This window comes from Lycium ferocissimum, unplaced genomic scaffold (assembly GCF_029784015.1).
Source record: "Lycium ferocissimum isolate CSIRO_LF1 unplaced genomic scaffold, AGI_CSIRO_Lferr_CH_V1 ctg1458, whole genome shotgun sequence".
Taxonomy (NCBI): Eukaryota; Viridiplantae; Streptophyta; class Magnoliopsida; order Solanales; family Solanaceae; genus Lycium; species Lycium ferocissimum.
The window spans coordinates 54,478-76,427 of record NW_026715536.1 but is presented as its reverse complement, the minus strand read 5'-3'; the positions used below and the strand labels follow the sequence as shown (position 1 = coordinate 76,427).

The 21,950-nt window shown below is 35.3% G+C and overlaps 2 protein-coding genes across 2 annotated transcripts; both read right to left on the bottom strand.

Moving 5' to 3' along the window:
• Positions 1 to 937: 937 nt before the first annotated feature.
• On the bottom strand, positions 938 to 4,272 carry LOC132042299 (glycosyl hydrolase 5 family protein-like). The gene is made up of 4 exons (XM_059432888.1): positions 3,805 to 4,272; positions 2,867 to 3,114; positions 2,132 to 2,652; positions 938 to 1,507 (listed from the first exon to the last, which is right to left on the bottom strand). The coding sequence occupies exons 1-4, from the start codon at positions 4,216 to 4,218 to the stop codon at positions 1,017 to 1,019; spliced, it is 1,674 nt and encodes a 557-aa protein (XP_059288871.1). The 5' UTR covers positions 4,219 to 4,272; the 3' UTR covers positions 938 to 1,016.
• Positions 4,273 to 8,929: 4,657 nt separating this feature from the next.
• Positions 8,930 to 20,860, bottom strand: LOC132042307 (probable ethanolamine kinase). Its single transcript, XM_059432897.1, has 11 exons — positions 20,634 to 20,860; positions 18,009 to 18,100; positions 17,699 to 17,805; positions 16,616 to 16,721; positions 12,504 to 12,626; positions 12,241 to 12,332; positions 11,369 to 11,453; positions 10,363 to 10,468; positions 10,170 to 10,236; positions 9,357 to 9,449; positions 8,930 to 9,265 (listed from the first exon to the last, which is right to left on the bottom strand). The coding sequence occupies exons 1-11, from the start codon at positions 20,759 to 20,761 to the stop codon at positions 9,125 to 9,127; spliced, it is 1,140 nt and encodes a 379-aa protein (XP_059288880.1). The 5' UTR covers positions 20,762 to 20,860; the 3' UTR covers positions 8,930 to 9,124.
• Between the last annotated feature and the right edge of the window lie 1,090 nt (positions 20,861 to 21,950).

The following is a 21,950-nucleotide window of genomic DNA, read 5'->3' as shown; positions in this document are numbered from 1 at the left end:
GAGTGTAGAGTACGATCCAAAGCTCAATTCTACACCCCGTGGCTATACGCGAGGGTGAAATCTTTCGGTCATTCAGTAAGGTGAGCTACTTGTCATCCGTGGCCTCGAAGGACCCTCCTATTTAATTCTATTTATTTATTTATTTATTTATTCGACAGACAGTATGTAGCCTTCGGGTATTTTCAGTCTTTTATTCCAGACTATGTTTAGCGCTCTCGTACACTTTGACCACATTTTGGGGGATGTCGTGACAAATCTAGTGATGATAAGTATTGAAGACTTGATAACTTCTTCTTCTTTTATTTTTCGCTTATTTAACTTGTTATTGGGAATGTGGTTCGCCTACTCGGGAGGATAGTGTAGGTGCCACCACGACTCATGAATTGGGTCGTGATACATGTTGAATCTCTAACCCGTGAATTATGCAAATGAGCCATGTGGAACTTAGTTCGAGGGGGAGATTATTGGATGTGCGAACAAGATATCACATTGGTAGCTGGAAAAAAAAAAAAAGAGCTACTTATAAGGTGTTGGATACTCTTAATGATGTGAGGCCATTTGGGCAACAATATCACATTATGTTAAGAGTATCTTTGGGCCGTTTAGCCCAACAGTTTCATTGCCACACCTACCTCCTCTCGTGCTTGGAGGTTCGATCAGTTTGGTTGGTGCTTGTGGTACAAGTTCTGGTAGATTGAGTGGTGGTGGTGCCCGCTGGCTGGTGGATGGTGTGATCAGGATGATTGAGGAAGTACCTTTGATATCATAAGTTAACAGTAGTAAAGCCTGATTGTTAGCAATTTTGCTACTGATACGCTTTATAATTCTTCTTACGATACAAATATTAGACACCAACTGAAGCTAGAGACGCAATGGAAAAATAACTTGTATTGCAATAACGAATCTATTTTTATTTCTCTGTCAGACAATTTTCCTGAATATGAAGTTTGTGAAACTTTTTATTTTTGTGTCTATATGAACTATCCATCTACAATATGACTTAGAAGATGTGGCTTCTATAAAAATGTATTTTCTAGAAATTGAACGATTTGCTTGCTCTGGAGAAAGGATTTTGTAGTAGTTTTTTGTTGCCTGGTGCTGTCAATGATTTTGAACCACTGGCTTGCAGGGTCACATGATTTATCTCTGCTCAGGCATTTGCAAGTGTTTGTGTAAATAACATTTTTGGAATCAACATCCAAGCAAAGATTAGTGCCATCTTGTAGCTTAGAAGACAAGTGCATCTTGGAGTCTGAGATAGCTTGCCATTTGGAGTTGGAACTAGTGCATATTATGCCAAGTTTTGCTGGTTGCCCAGACTTATCTGCTTGAAGGCAAAAGTAAGTTCCTGTTAATGTCATTGTTTTTGTTGGTGCATAGTCCCACGCTTCGGCCTCAGAGCACGGACCGAGCTCCAATGGCTGCAGCAATGAAATTCGTCGAACACAAAGCCCGGTCATTGGATGGAAGATTACTTTGTGGGAGCGAGTCTCGTTATATCCTGGTCCTGCATTTTAACCAAGGTTAAACTTTCACATCTTTGCTTAGAAAATTGAAAAGGCCAAATACATTGACAACCTCTTAAACTTGCCAGTAAATTTTATTTAAACACTCAGAACTATAGTTTGTTCCAATTGAGCATATGAACATATGACAAGTATTCCTATTAGATATTTTGGCCTCAAATGTTGAAACATCTTCTGCGTGTGATCTCAAATGCTTATACGTAGCCACACATAATATGATACCTCTAGCGTCGTTTAATGATACACATCAGCATCAATTGGAACAAGTCTGAGATTTTACGACTTATTGAGACTAATGCGTATAATTAAATAAGGTAATATATATATATATATATATATATATATATATATATATATATATATATATATATATTAAGTGGTTGACTTATCTACATAATAAGCGCTTGAAAACACTTGCAAAAACTTTTTCAAAATTGTAGTTGGAAGTTTCTAATAAGAACACTTATCATGTGTTCAGTGCGTTATCGAAAACAATCCATAGTTCAAGTGTTTAAATGAAAATTTACTGATAAGTTTAAGAGGCTATCAATTCAGCAATTGATAATGTAATTATGTTTATTCTAAGTAGAAAATATATGAAGTACCTTGGAAAGGAGATTGAACGGAGGAGATCCTTTGAAGGAAGCTTGAGTTTCTGGTTTCACACCAATTATAGTCCAAAATCCCATAATACTCATTGAGTCCAACAACACCTTCTCTCAAATAATAGCTTCCAACAAGTGTCCACAATGCCCAATCAAAGTCAAGTTCAGCTGCTAGTCCCATGAAACAATTGAAATACCTATTGTCATTTACATTGGTCCCTCTTTGGTCCACCCCAAACTCACTCACAAACAACGGATACCCTTGGCCTAGCAGAAAACCACCTCTATTCATTATGTCATTCAATATCTGTCCGCAAACTTGATTCGGGTTTCCTGTTTCCCATGCTTTTGAGTCCGTGAAACTGTATCGATGAATTTCGAAGACTAGCTTTCCAGAGAAAGTCAAGTTAATTCGTCTCTGGCGCAGGAAAGAAAGATCCTTGTCGTAATATAGGCCAGAGATAATGACTAGAACATCAGGGTTAGCTGCATGCACCGCTTCAGCTCCTTTCTGCATGTACCTAGCTCGAAAACCACCTACAGTTAGTACTATATGTTTTTTCAATTTTTTGGCCTATCTATCAAAATAATTACAGGCGCGCTAGTCAAAATATACAAAAATATGCACTGATTATGTAAATAATGTGTATATTCATGTATATTTTTCCGGCTATTTAGGGATGCCCAAAAAGGAAATTTACGCTTCTTTTCTTGGTCACACATTTGCATTTATACCTGTACCAGTCGTTAACATTTTGTCTAGGTCCTCGGAGTTCATTTCTTAAGCTCATACCAACGACATTGGTAACGTTCTTGAAGGTGGTGGCAACCTTGGTAAGGCCCTGGACCCAAAGATCAGGGTTAAAGTATTGATCGCCGAAGAAGCCATTTCCGTCGAAGTTGCTGCAGCACCAGCCGGGCTTGCTTATATGATTGTCTAGTATGACCATCACATTTTTATTTCCCAGGCTAGCCACCACTACCTGCCAACATCAATCTCAATGTTATTTGAGTCCCAAATTTAATTAGTGTGCTTGCTAAGATTTGTAAGAATGCGGACCAATATATTGAGTGACCTCTAACCAAATTTTTGTCATTTATAAAATTTCCCTCAATCTTAATAAACCAAAAAGCATACTCCATTAGAACAAGTCATAGGTTAAGGCGCCGTCAAGCAACAAACCATCTAGCTAGCAACAAAAACATATGGATTTAACTTTTATATGTTGATAGTCGAATAATTATTTTTTAAATTATCAGTAACTATCTATAGTATCAGCTAACTTGGCTTATGTTTTTGGTGACTAATCCCATTTTTTATCAACGAGTTGTTAAAGTATATGATCATCTTATCTAAAAGCTTAAGCTATTAGAGAAAGTATACTTTTATTTACTTAATTATATTCTCAACACGCCCCTTCACGTGCAGCGTGATTCTTTTTCATGGGTCAAATAAGTGGAAATTCTTTTTGATAATAGTAGTGTTGAGACTCAAACTCAAGACCTCTGTCTACTCAACTATCTCATCTAAAAGCTTAAGCTGTTAGAAAGAGCATACTTTTGTCGACTTAGTTATATTCTCAAGACTCTATAGTCATCATTTAGGTGATCAGAGTGTAAATTCATTTATACTATCAATGTATATATAGAACTTAAATTCAAAATATAATTACCTGGTAAGCATTGAGAAGGGATAGATCAAGAATGTTGGGATTGTTAGCTTGAAGTCCAGCAACGGACTCAACGAGGCCAAGGTTATTGAAGTTCTGGCGTACAGTTAAGGAAGCCAAAGAATCATTAGTAAACAAGAATAGAGGCCAAGTTAGCCTAACACAATTAAAACCCATGTCGGTAATAGATTTTGAAATAGTGTCTACTGGCTGCTTGCTTAGTCCTTCTGCCAACATGACCTCCAAATGACTCACCCAGTTCACACACGACAACTTTACCCTCTTCCCTCCTCCATTCACTATCCACCTAGAATTAGTGGATAAAACCTCTGCATGTGAGTATTGGGTCATCAAAACCAAAATAGTAACAAGAATGCTCAAGAATATCATGTTACAGAATGGCGGTGACTGCCCCATTGCTCTATCAGTTTGTAAGATTTTGCGGTCATTTGTGTATGGGGAGATGATGACTCCTATTTATAGACTTCGCTCAGGAAGAATAACTAATACTCACTCCGTTTCAATTTATGTGGCAGTGTTTGATAGGGTACAAAATTTAAGAAAGAATAAACATACTTTAAAAATTGTCGTCCAAAATAAGTTATAGACATTTGTGCGGAAATACTTTTGAAACTTTTAGTCTAAAACAAGACATAGTTACGTTATTTATGTGGTTATAAATAATCTCATTAAGAATAAACTAAATACAAAATTGAAATTAAATTATTTTAAAATAAACATGTCATTCCTTTTAACATTTGTGTGGCTACCAAAGCTTCTCATTAGAGTAAAATGAGAAACTTATAGTTAGATGTTTTCAAATATAAAAAAATATTTTCATTTTGAAAAGAGTAACAAGAGAATAGTGTCACATAAGTTGAAATATAATGTGTACTTACTTAGAAACTACATTAAAAGTATTATTCCCACCAGTTTCATTTATGTGACAACATCTCCTTTGTAGTTTGTTCAAAAAACTTCCAATTTTCTAAATTTTAGAATATTTTAACATATCCTTCTCATTTTTAGAAGGTTTTATAGTCACAGATTGTTATCTTTAAGACTACGAACTTCACAAGTATGACTCAGTTGCAAGATACACTCTTCGTATTTTGGATTCAATGAAAATAATCACTTGTATTAATCACCATGTAGAATTTTAAAGCACCACAGCTAAGCTACGTCCCAGCTTGCTGTTCATGAAACATTCTATCTCAGTTACATCACTACACCTTTAGCTATTTACACATCCTAAGCATTTAAACCCCTTAATTATGGTGTAAATTCTCTACAAATAATTTTCATTTAACTAAGTAAATTTAGATAATTTGAAACGAAATAATAACTTATAGTATTATAGTTGTAAAAAGATATAAGTAGCTTTCATGTTTAAAGTGCAACAAGCTATTATGGATGATTAATTGGTGCATCTTATTAAGTAATATTTAATTAGCTTGAAAGATGCATGTTTGAAACAGTGTTTAATTCTTCTTTAATCAAGGGTGAAACAAAAAGTTTCAACAAAATATTTATTTTCTGAAGTTCTTCACATTAATAACATAAGAACTTTTTATTTGTAATCTCAAATTTTATTTTATAAATTATATTTTAATATACTTGATACTTAGTTACAAATATATCTCATAGTTTTTAAAATAAAACACTTAACACCTAAGGAAAATAAAAATATTATTCAAGCTGCTAATGTATTTGTGCAGGATTTTTATAGTATAGGATCACTATTTATCATTTTCAATAACTTATAAGACATTTACTTTAATTCTTATTTTGAAACTCAAACGCATTTTTTTAATTATATTTACGTCATTTTATAAATTATTTTATTTATTGACACAAAATACACGTGCAACAAGCTGGTATATAATGAGAGGAGAGAGGCGCATACAGCTTCTAATTAAGAAAATAAAATTAATTGAATGATGCATTATCCATGGTTCATGGGGGTAACAAAATACATCTTTCTGGCGATCCGGATCCGAGATTTTCATTCGGGGGTTCGGAAAAAATAAAAGTCAATATAAAAAAAATAATGTCCTCAATGGGAATCGAACCTAGGACAATAGAGATAATTTTGAACACTCTGGACCGCTTGAGCTAACCTTTTGCATTTGTTCAGGGTGTTCAAAAGTTAATATATGTACATAAATACAGAAAATCTACCCTATATATATACTGTAATTTTTTGCCGAGGGCGTTCACGTGAACACCCTCGGACCCCTTTAAATCCGCCCTGCTTTCTGGTATTATGTAACTACTACGATGAAGTTGGAAACACGTTAAGCAATAAAGAGCCATAGTGGTCCATGTCTAAGACATGGAATTGCTAACCAAAAGTGAGCTCCTACACTCCACGTTTTCTTCTCTTTCTACTTTCGGGGCAAGGGATAACGTTGGGAGACTTACAAGGCAAAATGAGTTGTTTTGACATCAACTTTTAATATACGGGTTAACAAAAATAATCTTTTTCAAAATGGGTTGGTATGTCGCTGAACAATTCAACAATTTTGTATAAAAAAAGTAATAACCGAAAGGTAGACAATTTGGACGGAAGAGTAACAACTATGAGCAAGTTGTCCATTTAAAGGAAGACTTGTAGAATGTCTTCTGTGTGTATATGTAGTAGCAAGGACATAGCTATGTACAAGGAAGGGGATTCAATTGATAAATTCTTTTTATCAAAGTTGTAGTGTGTAAATATAGGATAAAGATAACTTCTTTTTGTGCGTACATGCATATAAATTGTTGAGCTAGCATTCTTAACTGAAAAAAGATTCCGGTGCACTGTTAAAGATGATTAACAAAATTGTTTTAGATAACAAGTTCAAATGAGCTTTAGTATGATCAAAATAAAACGGATGCGTTTTTTCTCAAAAATTCTCTCATTATTGTCCTTGTATGACCTGTTGATCATGAGTTCGAACCGTGAAATCAGCTATTATTGATATTTGCATCAGGCAAATTGCACTACATCACACCACTTTGACTTGCGGTTCTTCTTTGATCTCTGCGTGAACGCGAGATATGTCATCCAGCGGACTGTCCTTTTTCTTGTAATTAGAATTCTCAACTGTGTCATTATGTTGTATGGTCGTGGCCACTATTTTTGGGGAAAATCATTTATCACCTTCATCATTTTTTTTTTTCAACGTCACCTTCAACATTGCTTTGAAAATAAAACACCTTCCTCAATTTTGAACAATACACGAACTCCACCAATTTTTGAGTGTTTATGTTTTAAATCATGCTTTGAGACCATGGATAAGTTAATAATACTATTTGGAACTTGTTGACAGCGTTTGAATTGGGGCACGAGTGACTAGGGGGTGATTCGACACCATTAGAACTCATTTTACATTTGCAATTTTTTTTTTTTGTGCAGGATTGTTCTTCGCGACTGCGAAGAAGAGTGCGTCGTTTCATTGTCTCATTTAAAAAAAAAAAAAGTGGTTAGATTTGGGTTTTAATTACACCGTTAGTTCCATCTCGTCATTTATAACTTGTAGAAACTAGTCTTGTCGAGTTCTGACTTGTATTGAAGATTTTAGGCATATTGGAGAACGCACAACTTTCTAAGTTGTGAATAATAGATGACCTGACCGTATTGAGTTTTAGATGTTAGAATCGTATTCCGATACTTTCGGTAGCTCGAGATAGCTATTTCAAACTTGTCTGCAAAATTTGGATAGATTCAGACATAATTTGGGTGGGTACGGAACACATTCCGCATAAAAAATATTTTTTTTTAAGAAAAATTAAGAATTCGACCCCTCATTTTGTGCATATGTGGTCCAAATGGTGATTTGACCGCATGGTTAAGTCCGTATAATTTTTTGTAACTCGTAGAAACTAGTTTCGTCCGATTTTGAGTATGTTTGATGTGTTTCGGACAATTAAAAGTAAAATAGATGAGGGCAGATTTGAAACAGTTATAAAAAATGTCAAGCTCACCCCAATTGTGTTATAAAAGAAATCTAGTGTAAACTCTTCATTATTCTTGGAGATTTTCAGAGCATAGCTTGTGAGGGGAAGGGGAAAATATTGGGAATCAAGGAGAAACATTGAGGTGACGTTTCCACACTTTTTTTTAATTTTTTTTTTTTTTTTTAATCATTATAACATGTTTAGATCATAATTCTAATACCAAAATCATGGGATTTAGGTGGTTTTCTTGCCTTAAAGCTAAATTTGAAAAAAAGTATATGCTCAATTGACCAACAATTTTCAATCAAAATCAGATTTTGATTCCAGATTTATAATGCTTGGGTTGTGAACTTCATGAGAATATAAAATTTATTTAATATCCTACCAGTTGAGCAAATGGTGATTTTTTGTGGTGTTGAAAAATGAGTGAAAGTATATGGATCATTTCTCTTCAAGATTGGACTTAGAGCATATATTCAGACTCCTCTAGGTGAGGACTATCCATTGAAGTGTGTTTGGCGAATTCAAAGCAGGTTGATTGGAAGTTGATCCGAGCAATCGAAGTTTGACTTTGTCTGGGATCTCAAAATCAAAAAATGGCTGTTATAATATTTTTATGTTCTCAGCATGATTTTGAATAGATGGAGGCCGTTGGAGTTCGTTCGGAACAGGTTGAACATTTCAAGTGAAGTCCATTTCGAGGCAAGTGAGACTTTAACTTTTCGAATACTTGTTTTTCTAATGTCATGATTTAAAACTTGCATTATTTGATTTATAAAAACCTAGTGCATTGCAGGACAACCGTAGACTACATTTTGTATAATTTTACAGCAAATATACAGCAAATATTGTGATTTGGGATTGTTTCTTCGATGAATTCATACTGGTTGCTTTCAACATTTCATACACTAAATTCTATGATACTCCAACGTGATTTTTAACTAAATTCCTCGAAATTAAGCATGGCAGCCTAGAAGATTTAATTGTTACATCATGCTAGAGACTGGTAACATTCTTATATGCATGGGGGAGAGCGAAAGGGGGTTTGAATTGTGTAAATTTATTCATGCTGAACTACTGAAGATTATAATATAGAGAAACGTTGGTTTTTTTTTTCTTTTTTTTTTTTTGGAATTAAAAATTGCAGTGGATGAGATGTATTTCATATGTGCATCTCAATATCCAGTTATGTTCAAACAATAAATTTTACCATCACAAACGATACTTCTACATGCCTTTGGCAGAAAAAGAAAACGACAAAGAACTATTATTGCATTGTCCGACGAGGTTACAACAGCAACAATTTTCTGTTTGCAACTAATAAAATCTTAATATCCGTGTCAATTTCAATTGATAACTTTTAAGAGTTTCTGGAACTGTGCTAAATGAATCTTTCACCTAGCTCGGGTTTTGAGAGATATGACTTTGCTAAAGCGAAACAGTTCTCCTTCTGCTTCTTGTACTCATTATAGCGCATGAAGAAATAACTGATGTAATCGAAATCGATAGGTGACATTTTCGCCTGGGAATATCAAAAACAAAAAGATTAAAATGTAATATTATTTTTTGCATTTTCTTTGGACTGCATCTAAAATATAACATTATAATAGTACCTGGATCAAAGCCCAGAGAGCCCAGTATAGATGTGAAGCTAGCATGTAACTACTGCTCTCGACATATAAGGCATCAAGGTCCTTGTCAGATACCTGTCATCAAATCAACTTAGATATACTTTGTCAAATGTGTGTAACATTTGCAATTATTGATGTTAAGTTCAACTGTTTTCTCCCGGTAGCAAACACAGTACTACAGTAGCGTTCCAAGTCTTAATCTCATGATTTCTCCAGATACCCCACATGATTACGTGCATTTAGTTGTTGTGTGTTTATGTTCAACTGTTTTCCAGATTGGCTAGGTAGACACATTAATACAAGGGCATCCAAGTCTTAATCATTTTCTTCCAGACACATCAATAGGTATGCATATAATATCTGTGTAAAAGAAACAGATCGTCCTTCCATATTGAGAGAACATGGGAAGAAAGGATTTCAAACTTATTTCTGGAACAAATCATGATGGCAAGAAAGTCTTCTGGTGAAAGAAACATTAATCCTTCCAAACTTGATGGGAAGAAAGTCTTTCAAACTTCCCTCTGGAACTAAATCATGATACTATCTAAAACCTTCATTTTTGGTCAATTAGATTATGCCTTTTCCGAGATTGTTTTACACATGCTTTCCACCCAGAAACTTCTCCATTGAGTTTGCTATATATCCTCTTTTGTATCATCGGAATGTTTCTGATTTTTTTTTTTTTTTTTTTGGCTAAATAATTGTTTCACATATAATAGCAGTACACAAGTCCCATCCTAGCTACACAACATGCACTATTAAGTATGAAGAAGTTTCAATTTTTTCCTCATTTACCTCATTCGGTTGGTCAGAATCCAAATAGTGCCTGAAGAAATGAAACTGCTCATCCTTACTTGGATATCTACATGTTGAACCATCTTTAATATTAGTCTTCATTTACAACAAAATATCACCATAAAGATAAGAGGGAAAAGAAGGGAACTGGAGGACGTGGAGAAAGAGATGCAGAGAGGGAGAAGCAACATACAAGCTGTAATCACAATCATAGCCAGCATATTCATTGAAGTGATTCCCTATGTCAAAACCCCTATAATTGTAAGATCCATACTCAAAATCAATGAAATACAGCTTTCCTGAATTTTGATAAATGGAAATGAGGTTAGTACAAACAGTAAGTTAACGTAACTAAGAGCAAACTCATCAAGCATTCTTCCAATATGATAGCAAACACCAACATCAAATTCAGAGATGTCAGCCATTAGATACAATCTAGAAACCAGGTTGAAGACTTATAAACCATTCAGATATATTTTCTTAACAGGATAGACTATTTTATTTGATGATATTTATCATATGGAAAGTTTGTCAAATGAAAAATGGACGCAGGAATGTTTAACTGTTCAAAAGAAAAAATTGGACGCAGGGGTGCCCTGGTAAATTCCATCCAAAGACTTATGTTGCATCTTTATCAGAGTATACAAGCCGAATCAGATAAAATTAGTTCCCTTACTAAACATAAACCTTAAGAAGGACGAACAAGCAATAGTGACCAGCTATATGTTCATCTAAGCATAAAATGGACGCAGGAATGTTTAACTGTTCAAAAGAAAAAATTGGACGCAGGGGTGCCCTGGTAAATTCCATCCAAAGACTTATGTTGCATCTTTATCAGAGTATACAAGCCGAATCAGATAAAATTAGTTCCCTTACTAAACATAAACCTTAAGAAGGACGAACAAGCAATAGTGACCAGCTATATGTTCATCTAAGCATAAAATTTTGCAGAAGTATTACCAAATAGTCCACAATGTGCATAATCAATTAAGTGTTCTAAATGATAGGGGTTTCCTCTCCAATAGATGAAAAAGCATCTCGAGGTTACTGAATTTTATAATGACCGGGAGAGGATTTTGGGGGGGGGTGGGGGGTGGGGGGGGGGGACAGGTGTGGAGAATTTCTAATTGAAAATGTCACGACAGAAGAAAGTACCTCTATCAAAATGTAAAAACATTGGAAAGCTAGATCATAAGTACCTTTATCCTCATTAAGCATCAGATTACCAGAGAGTAAGTCATTGTGCGCAAACACCACCGGGGCATTAAGACGGTCCGTCAATTCCTGTTCAGAATTGCACGTCATGAAACAAAGGAATATACCCATTTAATACATGAAGCTATTTTCCAGACCCCACTTGTGGTATTACACAAGGTATGTTGTTGTTGTAAGCTACTTTAGTAATGCCATTCTGGCCCAATACAAAATAACTTTCTGTAATATCATCCACTTTACAGACGTAGTAGTAGTTACACAGACAAATAAACCCTAAAGAAAACTCCTCAAGTTAACTTCCTATATATATCAGGTTTCTTAAGTTCAAAACTATGCTACAATTATGGAATGTTAAAAAAAGCCAAGAAAGAGCACCCTATGTGGGAAATAAGTTCCCTTAACTTGGAAACCTATATATATATATTAACTACTAGAAAGACCTACGATGGAAATATATACAAAGCCATCCAATTTGAAGTAATCTGCATGGAAGTATGATGGAAGATGAGTCAACACCTAAAAAGTTTTTTGGAGGTTGTCATAGCTGCCATAGGAGATTGCCTAGATCTCTCCAGCGAGATAAAAAGAGAAACAACAGTTAACTTCAGAAAATGATGTGCTGAACATCTTCTAGCTATTGATTTCTCCATAAGGGGATAAGGGAAAATTGCTAGCATATGGTCTCAAAATAGCAAATCTGTGAAAGCAAACTGATATAATACAGATTAAGAAATATGTTTGTAGGGCTGAAATTTGCACTGTCATAAAGAAGATAAAGGGAATCCCCTCCCCTAAGGTGAACAGCAAATAATAATTAGAATAAAAATCAAGTACATCTCATGGGAGGTTGCACTACCTTGAGTTCTATGATTTCATTATGAACTTCCTGGAATAAAATTGTCTCATACTTTATCTTCTTCTCACCATCATCAAATTGGAGAGTTGATGCTATAAAAATGGAAAAAAACTCACGCATGAGAGGATCTTTCGTGGTAGCAGTTAATTCAGTACAAGCTTTCCAGTCTGTGAGACTAGAGGGTCCATACATATTATCCAAACTGGGATAAATGATTTCTCGGTAATATAATATCACTGGAGAATGTTCAGTGAAGGATGCACCTTTCATGAAGAACCTGAGCACATCATTCCATACTTGAGGTTCTTTCGAGCCCGGAATTTCCACCTGATGGAACTTTCGAAGTTGCTTTGCAATTTCAGTAGCAAGCTTGGGGTTTCTCAAGTCTGTTGAAGAAGTTAAAAGAAAATGACAACTAATTTGCATATAATAATAACACCAAGAGATTGACGAGAAGTGAAAATGTAGGTATCCCCGAAAAACAGAGGGACCACAAAGTTGCTTTGACAAGCCCAAGATACACCTAAACTAACGTGTAAGTGCAACAGGTCAAACAAGATCTGTTGATGAAAGGACTCAAAGGCAACTATTGTGTTAAACTTTAGTCTTGCTGCAGGGGCTTATAAAGCTCTCCTTTCTAACGTGCTCTTCTCAACCTAGTTTGTGGATAAGTTTTATAAGATCCAAAGCACAAAACAACAACAACAACATACCCAGTGTAATCCCACAAGTGGGGTCTGGGGAGGGTAGAGTATACCGAAACTTCTTTTTTATTAACCTACTTCAGAAGAAGAAGCAGACCCACAGAAAGATGATGAAATGACCACGTCAATTAGGTAAAAAAAGATGGATCTTGATGAGTGCAGGGTTATACAAATAAAGATCAATAAGGCTGGTCAAAAATGAAAGGCTTAGGATAATCAACTATCTTAGAAGATCACATATCTTTTATGCACACTTTGGCTGCTAATAATAAAAGAAATTCCAGCCTATGTAATGAGCATCTTTTTATTTCTTCAAAATGGACCAATCAATATTCGGTTACCATTCTCAAAAAAAAAAAAAAAGGGACCAATCAATATTACATTCTTTAAGAGATCTAACAACTACTACAACATGAACCATGGACGAAATATGTCAAGCATATGATATGGACTATTTATTACCAGATGTAGCCCCTTCGGCCCTTACATGGATTCCTTGGAGAGGAACAAGAGAACCCTTAAGAGGTGGAAATGAGTTAATACGGTATAGGGCATGTTTTTTATTTTTGGTCAACTTTTGGTGCAACCACAAAGTTCCTGTTAGTATAGATGACATGATTAGGTATCATTCATAAAATTTATTCCTTTTCTGTAGGTTTTTACTTTTTGTAAACAACTAGTACACTAAGTTTTCCCAAACAACATCATTCGTAAGAAAATTCTTTTTTTGGTAGGTTTTTACTTTTTTGTAAACAACTAGTATACTGAGCTTTCCCCACAACATCACTAAATTATTTATTTATCAAAAAAGGGAACTTTTTATTACCCGTTTGGCCTTGGCTTGGATGATTGGCCATATAAAAGCAGCTACAGAATCTGGAAGTCAAACCTTAAACCTAAGGGAATGACTTTGCTTTTGATGGTTTGACTAAATACATGAAGTTCTCTTGACACAAAATGAAAACCAATGGGGAACATCACAACATAGGATGGAGGTGGATTGCAGATTATAAATTCGATGTTCATTTTCACTCTTCAACAAATTTAACTACATATGGACTTCCTTGAATGTATCTTACTTTAGATAGGTTTCCTAGAAGTCTATAAATAATAGGTATTCTGTTTTCAGGAACCTTTAGATAAATCGACATTGCGAGTTTGACCTAATAGGATATAGTGTACTAATAGAATGTTGTGTTTTTATGTTAATGAAAGATGGTGTTTTTCTGTTAATGAAAGATGGTTCAAGGGCTTTAAGGTGAACAGAGGGCAACGATGTACACTATCCATTTCATCATCTATATGCAAATGATACTCAGCAGTTTTCCTGAACCAGTAGCACGTCAACTAAGGTACCTGATACATATTTTTGAGTGTTTTCGAGGCTGTCTCAGGACTTCATGTCAATTGGTCAAAGCAGGCTAATTCCAGTTAACTCATTGCGAGATTTTACAAGGCATGACAACTATTCTTGGCTGTCAAGCGGAAAAAAATCTTCCAACAGTTTAGATTTTTTTTTTTCTTTTTTTTTTTTTAAATTCAAAGCAAATCCAACAGTTTAGTTGGATCTGCCTTTAGGGGCAAAACATAAGGCAGAATCTATATGGCTGGAGGTGGTGGAAAGACGTAAAATGAGATTATCCAGCTGGAAGAAAAATAACCTTTTCTATGGGGGGGTGGAGGGGAAGAGAATCTTGATACTTATTAATAGTGTGTTGGATTCAATGCCAACATATATTATGTCTTTGCCTGTTAAGGTAAACAGGAGAATTAGCTAGTTACGGAGAGATTTCTTATGGAAAGGCAATAGAGGGTAAGACTTTCAACCTGGCCAAGTAAAGCATCGTCACTATAAAGAAACAGGAGGGTCGGCCAAAGGCGGATCAAGGATTTAAACTTTATGGGTCCAAGTTTGAAATCCTACCACAGTTCATTTGATTTATAGGATTTAATCTATTATTTGTACTATTTACTGAAATTTTTTCACACATATACAGTGCCTGAGCTAAGTTATTGAGTTCAGATGAACCCGAGCCCATACTACATCCGCCCTATTGGTTGGGCATCAAGAACTTAAGGGGTCGTTTGGTGTGAAGGATAAGCAAAAATAGTCCCGGGATAAAATTTTAGTGCCTCCTTATCCCATGTTTGGTTGGAATAAAAATCCGGGATAACTAATCCCGGGATTAGTTATCACGGGATTGTAGCCTTATTTTATCCCACCTTGAGGGCGGAATAACTAATCCCGGGATAAGTTATCCCAGGATTAGTTATCCCGGGATTAGCTGTTTCCCAACCAAACGAGCACTAAGAGTATAGAATAGGAGCCTTTTGATTAAATGGCTATGAAGAAATAGTATTGAAGACAATGCTATAAGGAGGAAGGTTATCACAGTCAATTTTGGTCAAGAGAACGTGTGGTGTTCAAAGACGGGCGCTCCACCACAAGGAATAGGTATGGGAGAAATATCAAAGCACTATGGCCAAGTTTTTCACAGGACATAGGAATCAAGATAGGCAATGGAAGAAAAGTCTCCTTCTCTGACATAATTGCACAGGAGCGGGGTTTACCCTGTACGCACCCGAAGGATAGCGGCTGCGGGTTCCCTTGTCAAAAAAAATTGGCTAAGGTTACTTTCCTCTTAGAAATCAATTTCTCACTCTTTTTAACCTTGCACAGGACACCAACTTTATACTAGCACAAAACAGGGAGGGAAACATTTGGAACATCACTTTCAGAAGAAATCCTAATGAAACAATGAAGATTAAACTAAATTGGAAGGGTCAGGCAAATGAATCATTTCCAGTTAGTTCATGCTACAGTCAGTAGGAACAATCATATTACTCAGGGACAATGGATTGAGAGTTGGAAAACCTATTTCCCAGTCAAAGTGATGTTCCTCTGTGGCTAATAACCAAAGAATCATACTTGACTCAAGATACTCTACAAAGAAGGGGGATACAATTAGCCAACGGATGTTACATGTGTAGAGAAGAATCGAATCAAACAATCATTTATTCCTTCACATTTCTTTCACTTCACGTGTTTGGAAAAGATTGAGCCAAGAAAAGTTTCATAATTTCTTTTGAACTGGAACAGGAAAGGACTGACTAAGCACTTAAAGAAGACTGGGAAGACCATATCTGCTTACATTTGGAGGTGCATCTGAAGAGAAAGAAACAGGATGCTTCACAGGACAAGAAAACACTATTTTGAAAGTCAGATCTGATTGCATCAGTTGATAGCTTTCTGGTGTAATGTAGAAACAGGAAAGGACGCAGAAACACTACTACAGTTCATAGAAATTTTTGTATAGACACTCGGGGTTTTAGCTCTTTCTGATGTTTCTACTTTTTGGATGTAATTGCAGCACATTCTTAAGTGCTGGTCTTGACATCAATAATACTTAACATCTCAAACAATAAAACTATTTAGTTTTCTTCTTCAAAAAGTTCTTCCCAGATCTTTCTTTTTTTGAATAAGAAGTTCTTCCCAGATCTTCTGATGCCTAGTCCTAAATAATTCTGAATAGGAAAGGGAAACACGTGAAAATTTCAAAATCACAAAGGAAATATAAACTCTGGACTGGTAGCCAAAAGTCATTTACACTAAACCACGAATAGTGTCTACTACATATAAGCTACAAATGGAAGTCTGGTTAAATGCCTACCTGAGGGTGTTAAAGTGCGTGCATCAATAAATGACTGAACAATGCCATTCCCAAATACTCCAAGCAACTTGGCACCAAACCCAGCCGCTGAGAGGTATTGAATTGCCTAAGGAAAAGAACTTAACAATCATAAAGTGTGTATGATTCATGGACATGACCATAGTTACAAGAACTAAATCAATAAACCTTCTAAGTTCAGAGGAGAGTGGATGCATCCATTGAAAATACAGATTTCACCAACGAAGATGTGAAATCATGGGCTAAACTTATGCAAGAAATAACATATTAACTGATCACAAAAAGCTTAGACCTATGTAGTCAAAACCTGACAGGAAATATATGTCAAGAACAAAAGCAAACTTGCATATGTTCAATCAGAACATCTAGAATCAAAGAGCCGATTTCTTGTATTATTCTGAAGAATGGTAAATGTACAACTTCTAACAATAATAAGTGAGAAAAATCTTAATAATTAGGCATGAACACTAGAGATTTTGTGATATAAAGGTGCTCGGATACTAGGACTCCAAAATACTCTCTCTGCAGAGTAATTCAACTAGTTCCCTCCCCTTTTTTTTTGGATAAGGTAGTTCCCTCCCCTTTTCTTCGCCTCAATTGGAACAAAACAGAATTTAAAGTGAAGTGCAAAAACAAGGCAAACTCCGCCATTAACTTGGGACAATAAGATACTGTGGTTATCCCATTTTACATTGCATATTACTATTTGAAGAGTTTATTTTTTCTTTGCTTACCATTGTATTTATTTAAAACAAAATTGAGGAATCAATGTCTAGAACAAAATTAAATTTCGTAGTCCGAACACCGTTTTCTTCTTAAGATAGATAGATTTCAAAATGTTTAGCAGGTTGACTGGCTTATTTGCCCCACCGGATAAGACTACAAGACTCACACATGAGGTCTACACATACTCTTCTTGAAAGCAATCCTACTTACAAACAAGACGAGATAAGCAGATAACCCTTTTGCAGTCGACTTAAGTTACTCAAAATTCAACTGTTTCCGGTCCATATGATAAGAAAAATGCACGGAACAATAAAATCAACAGAAGCCTCTGAAACTAACCTGCAGTTCTCGTTCACGGTTAATGACACATTCAGTATTAGGACCATATAACCTAACTGTCATACTTTCATTCTTTCCATCATCTTCTCTTACAGATACTTTTAGCACTGCAAAAAGAAATAAAATATTGTTAGGACATACTTAAGTCATACAATATTTCGATCAACAAAAACTTTAAAAGTGAATCATTCTTTTGTCATAGGAAACTACATATGGTAATGGTATACGCTAAAATTTAGAATGATATATTAGGAAAGCAAATGAAGGCTTACAAATAGCAAATTCAAACCAAAAAAAAAAAATTACGCACATAAATTTGTGATGCCACCAGACACCGTCTCAACAGAGAAGTGAGAATCATCCAGACATGACCATCGGTTAAACAAGTCCTTGCACAGTTCTCTGCACAGTTTCCAACCAAGTTCAGAAATAGAAGAGGAAGAACAAAAATTAGTCCCAATATACAGGTGCATGCATATGTAAAAAATTACTTTTGAGTGTGGGAAGAATAGATAGAGTGCATCCATTTTACATACACATTTCATCAGCCTAATAAACCATATCCCATTTAATTTCACATGTACTTGTTACAGCAATAACCAGAGGGAGACCTTTTTCTTTATAATCATGGGGTCCTGACAAGCATATGCACCACGACTAGCTCACTGGATACCTGTTGCCTCCTACCAATGTAGGTAATGGGTAATGAACCTACCAAGGCTTAGACAAATGGAAAAAATTCACCTAGTGTCGCCTTCGCTAGGATTCAACCTTGGTTTTCCAAGGTTGTCACTCCAATTCTTCGTCCGCTAGATCACTCCCTTGGAGGCATAACTAGAAGCCTTTGAAATAGCAAAATCTTGTATTTTGATTATCCTCAAAACTAAAAGTTCATCCGTCAAATGATACATTGTTGCCGTCAAGCTACGTAAAATAGATAAATTTATGCACTCACTACATCTCATGGTACAATTTATTAACATTACATTCATATTTGAATGCCAAAATGGTGCGCTATGCTCTTGGAGCAAGTGAAATACTTCGAAATGAGCAAATGTTAATTCTATACATCCAACAATAAGAATTCTGGTTTTCATACCATAAATGAGGACTACAACAACAACAACATACCCAGTGTAAGGGGTCTGGGGAGGGTGGTGTGTACGCAGCCTTACCCCTACTTTGTGAAGGTAGAGAGGCTGTTTCCTATAGACCCTCGGCTCAAATAAAGCATAACATACCATAAACGAGGACTGATACTCAAAAAACCTACTCCTGAAATAATCGAATATCATTTCAACCAGTAGGATCATGAATCTTTAATATCATGTCTAACAGTGTTACGTATCATTAACAACCTGAAGAGACCTTAAGTAATCACTTTACACTGGTCCACAGTGAGTCAATGTTAATTGAACATAAAAAATTTACAATATATCAACTCAACTCAACTCAAATTATACTTTTCTTAACGTAAACGAAATTGACAAGGCCTCCATCGATCCTACTACTCCCTCCGTCTCTATATGTTTGGCTTGGTTTAATTGGATACAGAGTTAAGAGACGAAATAAGACTTTTGGCACATAAGTTAACATAAATAAATACCAATACTTAATCAAAGGCATAATACATAGATAGACACCTTAACTTGGCGTCACCTGGCAACTAAATACTCCAACTTTGAGAATGCACAGCTAGACACCTCAACTCGTCCCTATTATGTCTCGTGGACATCCGACGTTGACGTGGCACATAAATTTTGGATTTGGAGGCGTCTAGATGATCATTTTGTAAGTTGGAGTGTTCAATTTACACAGTGGAGACGAGTTGAGGTGTCTAGATGATCATTTTGCAAGTTGAAGTGTTCAACTGACAGTAGAGGTCCAAGTTTAAGTGTCTATCTATGTATTCTTCCCTTACTCAAATTTTGTTTTGTATCCAGTGGGGCTTATAATAAGTCATCCAAAAGCACAGCCACGACCTAAAGCTAGCATCGAAAATTAAAATAAAATAGCTCAAAGAAATATGTCATCCCACATTCATATAAGCGGAAATCGAAACAGAGCTCAAAGTTAAATTTAGACCTTGATTATGTGTGCACTTACTTTTTCTTCAGCTTCACAACACTTTCTATCTGAAAAACAAATATCTAACTTCAATAGCAACATAGACGGCCTAAATTCTTTTTTTCCTTCCTTTTTTGATAATGCTAATACCCTAACCATCTTCTTCTGTGCCCCTGGACTGTTCCACCAGAATTCTTAACATAAGGCATGTGGACCTAATTAGCATTATTCAGTCAAAACTCTCTATAACAGCGTCGTTTGTCCTGATACTTTTTGGCTGTTATAACGAGAACATATAATATACTCCCTCTGTCTCAATTTATACTTTTCGCTTTTAGAGTCAATTTGACTAAACTTTGAAGCTAAATTGGGTTAGATTAACTCAATATTTTAAGATTAAAATTCGTATATTTGAAAACTACACGAAAAGTACGATAAGTTGCAACTTTTCTCATATCAATTTGTTGAAAAAATACATCTTAAAATGTCGGTCACAGTTCATGTAGTTTAAATCACAGAAAACGAAAAGTATCTCATAAATTGGGACACACGGAGTAACATAACATGAAAGATGGGTTCCACATTAAACATGGTTGTTACACTGTTATATAGAGAGGTGTGACTGTATTCCTTGAAAGTTAGCTAATGAGCTTGGGTGAAACACAAAGGATATTAAGCCTCGAAAAGGTGCATTTCGAGAGAAAATTAAATATTCATAAAAGAAAAAACTGTGTGGATGCTCCGCAGAAACAAAAACACTAGGTAATTTCCTCCTATCTGTCCTACACAGAGTTACCAAGGTTATATTAGTCGAGACCCGGACACCGCGGTTATTAAAAAAGCTGTGTGGGAAATTCGGAAAACGTACACGATTTGAGGTTTCATGTGGGGAATAGAGAGAGTATGATCGACGGTGAGGGGCGTAGATGCAAATTTGGTGTTGGGAGCTCCATCTGCTACTTCCATGGCGTTCCAGATCTTCTTTACTGCTCCCATATGTCTTTGCTACCACTAATATTTATAATACTCTCTTTTGCAGCTAATAATTCCAATGCTTTCTTCGATTAGATTTACATGAACCAGAAGTTTTGTCTCTTTCACGTTAAGACGATATTGTCCTTGCTCTAATTATTCTATTCTCCTTTCCACCGTTACACTCTCTTTAGCTAAGCTTATGAATACGTGTAAAATAAAAACATAGAAAAGGTTAACACTAGCATAGAAATTATTACGCTTCTACAAATTACCACGAAAACTCTTTTTTCTACGCATGAAATAATTAAGAAATATTTTCTCTATTGCTTATTCTAGTTCTTCGGCTTTATTATATTATATATATGACATGATACAAAGTTTTTGGATATGCGTGTTCCTCCTGTGTTACCTGTTAATCAATACTTATTTTTAAGAACGGCATAGACAATACTCCTCCCCATTCTAAAATAATTGAATTTTTGGGATGTGACACACTAGTTAAGAAATCTAATTAATGGCATTAATCAAAGGATTATTTGACTAAATTATCCTATATCTTTCCCCAAACTTTTTTTAAAAGTTGAAATAGTGAATGTTGAAATTTCAAAAAACTATTAAAAAGAATGGTAACTTTGGAAAAATTTCATTAATAACCTTTTGGACTTTGAAAAATTCACTTATTTTGGACCAAAGAATAAGACTCAAAAGTTTATTTATTTGGAATCGAGGGAGTATTAAACATGTGTATAATGGGTAACATAAAAATAGAATGGGAAAATTACAAGTTGAAATCGACAAACATTCTACCGACTTGAATGACTTTTAGATATCCTCTAAACCTCAAAGTTGAATGACTAAAACTATTAGTTAGGTAGGTATGATGTGTAGTGAGCAAAGTTTTTGTCACGACTCGTATCCATGTGACCAGCACCCGACACTATACCCGGTCCAAACAAACCAATCCATACAAGAATACCCAATTATATATTATGTTCCTAACGTGTATGCAGAATAATTTTAGAAACACAATCATTTTAGAAACTATCTCTGTAGCTTTCTCTAAACCCATTTCCTTTGCTAGCGATTACGGATTACGGATGACCCGTTTCACGGCTGGCCGGAATGGCCAAAGGCCGGCAAAAAAAAAAACCAGAACAAGGTGCAATTATCTGAAGTGAAGACCAAAGCAGTACATCGCCGACCATTAGAG

Bases quoted from the DNA above. Each gene is read 5' to 3' on its own strand.
- LOC132042299 (XM_059432888.1), bottom strand. From the start codon at position 4,218: ATGGGGCAGTCACCGCCATTCTGTAACATGATATTCTTGAGCATTCTT. The intron at 3,115-3,804 runs GTAATTATATTT...TGATGTTGGCAG, and splicing joins CCCTTCTCAATGCTTACCAG to GTAGTGGTGGCTAGCCTGGG. The intron at 2,653-2,866 runs GTATAAATGCAA...TTTTCGAGCTAG, and splicing joins AATGTTAACGACTGGTACAG to GTACATGCAGAAAGGAGCTG.
- LOC132042307 (XM_059432897.1), bottom strand. From the start codon at position 20,761: ATGGGAGCAGTAAAGAAGATCTGGAACGCCATGGAAGTAGCAGATGGA. The intron at 18,101-20,633 runs GTACGTTTTCCG...GAAACTGTGCAG, and splicing joins CACATGAAACCTCAAATCGT to AGAACTGTGCAAGGACTTGT. The intron at 9,266-9,356 runs GTACTATTATAA...TGATATTCCCAG, and splicing joins CTCTCTGGGCTTTGATCCAG to GCGAAAATGTCACCTATCGA.